The sequence below is a fragment of the Ipomoea nil genome, unplaced genomic scaffold (assembly GCF_001879475.1).
Source record: "Ipomoea nil cultivar Tokyo-kokei standard unplaced genomic scaffold, Asagao_1.1 scaffold2845, whole genome shotgun sequence".
In the NCBI taxonomy this organism is placed as follows: domain Eukaryota; kingdom Viridiplantae; phylum Streptophyta; class Magnoliopsida; order Solanales; family Convolvulaceae; genus Ipomoea; species Ipomoea nil.
The window spans coordinates 4,955,706-4,959,174 of NW_017619273.1; the positions used below are offsets into that span (position 1 = coordinate 4,955,706).

The following is a 3,469-nucleotide window of genomic DNA, read 5'->3' on the forward strand; positions in this document are numbered from 1 at the left end:
AACGTAACCTCTGTCCATTAATATTCAGTTCGTTAACAGCCCTATATATATAAATAAATTTGCTTATAAAACCAAATACTAATCAGCCTGATCATAACGTATTAAATTAAAATTTGTTTGAACACCTCCTCGATCAGTATGTATGACTATACAAATAATTTTAATACAACGAGTTGCAGATCGAAAGCTAAGCCACCTAAAAAACGCTATCTTGGGATTATTATATTGCACGCCGTGGCTTAAGGCAATTCCAAATTGATATTATTGTCACTGCCAACCTTCACTCAAACATTACACACAAATTAATTACAGTGAGGAAAAAAAAGCAAGGAATTGAATTCCATTACACACAGATCAGATCAGAGAGAAGTATGGCTTGTGTGGGTGTAAATTCTCTGATGAGGACAATAGAGATTGAGTTCTTTCAATCTCGTCCTCGTCCAATTCTACAAGAAAAAAAACTCATCTCTTTTAACAAACAGTTGATTGAATCTCTGCATGAAAAGCTTGGATCTGTGTTGGGAGAGCTGGATGATGAGAAAAGAATTGATGGCCACTTGGAAACACAACTCAGAGATGTGGTTTTCAGAGTAGAAGATGAAATTGAGCAACAAGTAGCAGATCTTTATGTGAAGAGGCCCCAGGAGGATAGTGATGATGTGGTGCCTTATCTCAAACTTCATCATCTTTTGGAACAAGCAATAGAAGACATTGATGCCATCAAGGAAGAGTTGGAGAAAGTGAAGATGGAGGGCAAGCAGCATCTGCAGCAGGGAAGAGAGAACAAAGATGAAGTCTTCATGAAGGGAAATGGAAATTCCTCCCTTCCACACTCCAAGGACATAATGGTTGGAAAAAACAATGACTTCCATAAGGTAATGGAGATGCTAATTCAATCTTCATCTGAAAAGGAATTAGAAGTTGTCTCAATTGAAGGCATGGGAGGCATTGGCAAGACAACTTTAGCCAAACGAGTTTACGACGATCCGCTTGTGCGTTCTTACTTTGACAGGCAAGCGTGGGCTGTTTCGTCGCAACTCCACAATAAGAGACAAATGCTCATAAGTCTTCTTGATTCAATGGGCATCAAAGAAGGCGACAATGATAAGTTGATCGAACAAGGCGAGGATGATAAGGTCTCAAAATTAGCATCACAAGTCCAAAAAGCTTTCAAGGGTCAAAGATACTTGGTTGTGATGGATGATGTATGGAGTGGAGATGCATGGGATGCTATCAAAGGTTGCTTTCCCAATGAAGACTATGGTAGTCGAATATTGTTGACTACTCGCCATGCTGAGGTGGTTAATTATACTTGTTCCAAAAATAAATTTTCTCATCAAATGGAGTTGTTAGATCAAAGTGAAAGTTGGAGTCTATTTTGTGAGAAGGCAGGTAGATCATCATGCAGTGTTGAATTTGAGATGATTGCGGCACCGATTGTGGAGAGATGCAAAGGGTTGCCTTTGGCAATTGCTGTGGTTGGAGGTCTATTTTCGAGACTCGACAGACTAGACGAGTGGAAGAACATTGCTGAATCTCTAAATCCACTAGCAACAACCACGGTGCACGAAGAATGCTCAAAAATACTCTCATTGAGCTACAATTACCTGCCTTACAACTTAAAAGCTTGTTTCTTATACTTGGGAGTTTTTCCAGAAGATCATGAGATCAATGCTTATGATCTTGCAAGGTTATGGTGCGCGGAAGGACTTGTAAAAACACTTGAGGATGAGAGCTTTGACGTGGTGGCTAAAAGGTACATACAAGAACTTGTGGACAGAAACCTAATTCTTGTAAGTCAACAAAGTTGTTGCACAAGAAAAATTAAGGCTTTTAGGGTGCACGATATATTGCATACCTTTTGTGTCAAAGAAGCTCAAAACGAAAACCTTCTTCATGTTGTCCATGAAAATGGCTCCAACAATAATTTCCCTGAAAAAGGTTTCCGTTGGTTGAGCATCCAATCATCAATAGATGATTTCGACATGGAGACTTGTTCAAAAAGCTGTAGATCCATCTTCTATTTTATGGAAGACAATGCTGCTGAATCTTTAGATTTTGATCATTTCAATCTTTTGAGAATAGTGTACTCTACTAAGCACCAGCTGAGCAAGAATCCTGTGCATCTTGTCCATTTAAGATACTTATCCGAGGCAGGCGAAGAAGATGTGAACAGCTCAGAACAGTTGAGGGCCTGGAATATTCAAACGCTTCATATTCGTTCAGATTATGGAAGAAACTATTTGCGGTTTCCACAAGTGCATTATTTGAAGTGTGAGAAATTTAGTCGTGGAATAAAGTATCATCGTCTTCCCAAATTTGTAAACCAAAAATTGCACAGCATTTCTTGGCTGACCCATTATGAATGCACAGAAGGTTTCTTTAAAAGGTTTCCATCCCTAAAGGCGGCACGGATCAGAGGCGACACGGGAGAATGCAATGGTTGCATTGATAAGCTTATTGTGGATGCACCGCAGCTTGAGACACTGTATATTGACAGTGATCGAGTGCAAGCGAATCCACAAAAGGCTCCCATTAATGATCATATTGTTCTCTTGAAAAGGCTTAAGAAGTTGACAATTCGACTTATGAGATTTGAGTGGAAGGGAATTCGTGTTCTTTGCAAGTTGCCGAGCCTGGAAGTACTCAAGTTGAAGACTTTTGGCTGCGTAGGCAAGAAGTGGAAAATGGAAAAGGATGAGAAATTCTGCGAGTTAATTTATTTGGAGATTGGTAGAACTAACCTGGTTCATTGGACAGCTTACAGTAGCAATTTTCCAAAACTAGAGCACCTGAGGCTTTCGTTTTGTGAGACATTGGAAGAGATTCCAGTGAAGTTTGAGGACATCTATACGTTGAAGTCAATCAAACTAACAAATTGTCATCCTTCTGCTGTAAATTCAGCCCAGGAAATTGAGGAAAAGAAACGTAATATCGGATACGATGATATGAAGGTGGATGTGATCTCACTAGGGCCAGATGAATTTGCGTCCAATGAAGATGCGTTATGGACCTATATGTTTTGATTTGATGAGCCGATCCAACTCCAGTTTTACCAAAAAAATGGTATGTTTAATTTAATTTGCATTGCTTATATATCCTACTTAGCTTTAATGGTATGTTTAATCTTCTGACTTCTGGTGTTTTTCTTTAATGCATATATATATATACCTACAGATATACTGAAACTGAGTTAAGAAGAAGATCAGTGAAGGAGCAGCTCAGTGGGTGATGATTTAATAATCTATTTGAATTATATTCTTCCAGCATATGCATGTAATGTGTCCTCGATGCATGAGTTCTTGAATCTTGATAGATCAGATATGCTCAGCAATACTTTAATTATTTACTATTTTATTCATGGTTTGTACTGTATTGTAATCTATTATCTATCCTTTGGAACCTTGAACATATCTATCTGCTATGCATGCACTTCTTTAAACAATTATTAGTATCTCTTTAATTTGTG

The 3,469-nt window shown here is 38.4% G+C and overlaps 1 protein-coding gene across 1 annotated transcript; it reads left to right on the forward strand.

The window, feature by feature from the left end:
• The first annotated feature begins 371 nt into the window (after positions 1-371).
• LOC109159874 (putative late blight resistance protein homolog R1B-14) lies at positions 372-3,026 on the forward strand. The gene has a single exon (XM_019307983.1). The coding sequence runs from the start codon at positions 372-374 to the stop codon at positions 3,024-3,026; it is 2,655 nt and encodes an 884-aa protein (XP_019163528.1).
• Positions 3,027-3,469: the final 443 nt, after the last annotated feature.

Bases quoted from the DNA above. Each gene is read 5' to 3' on its own strand.
- LOC109159874 (XM_019307983.1), top strand. From the start codon at position 372: ATGGCTTGTGTGGGTGTAAATTCTCTGATGAGGACAATAGAGATTGAG.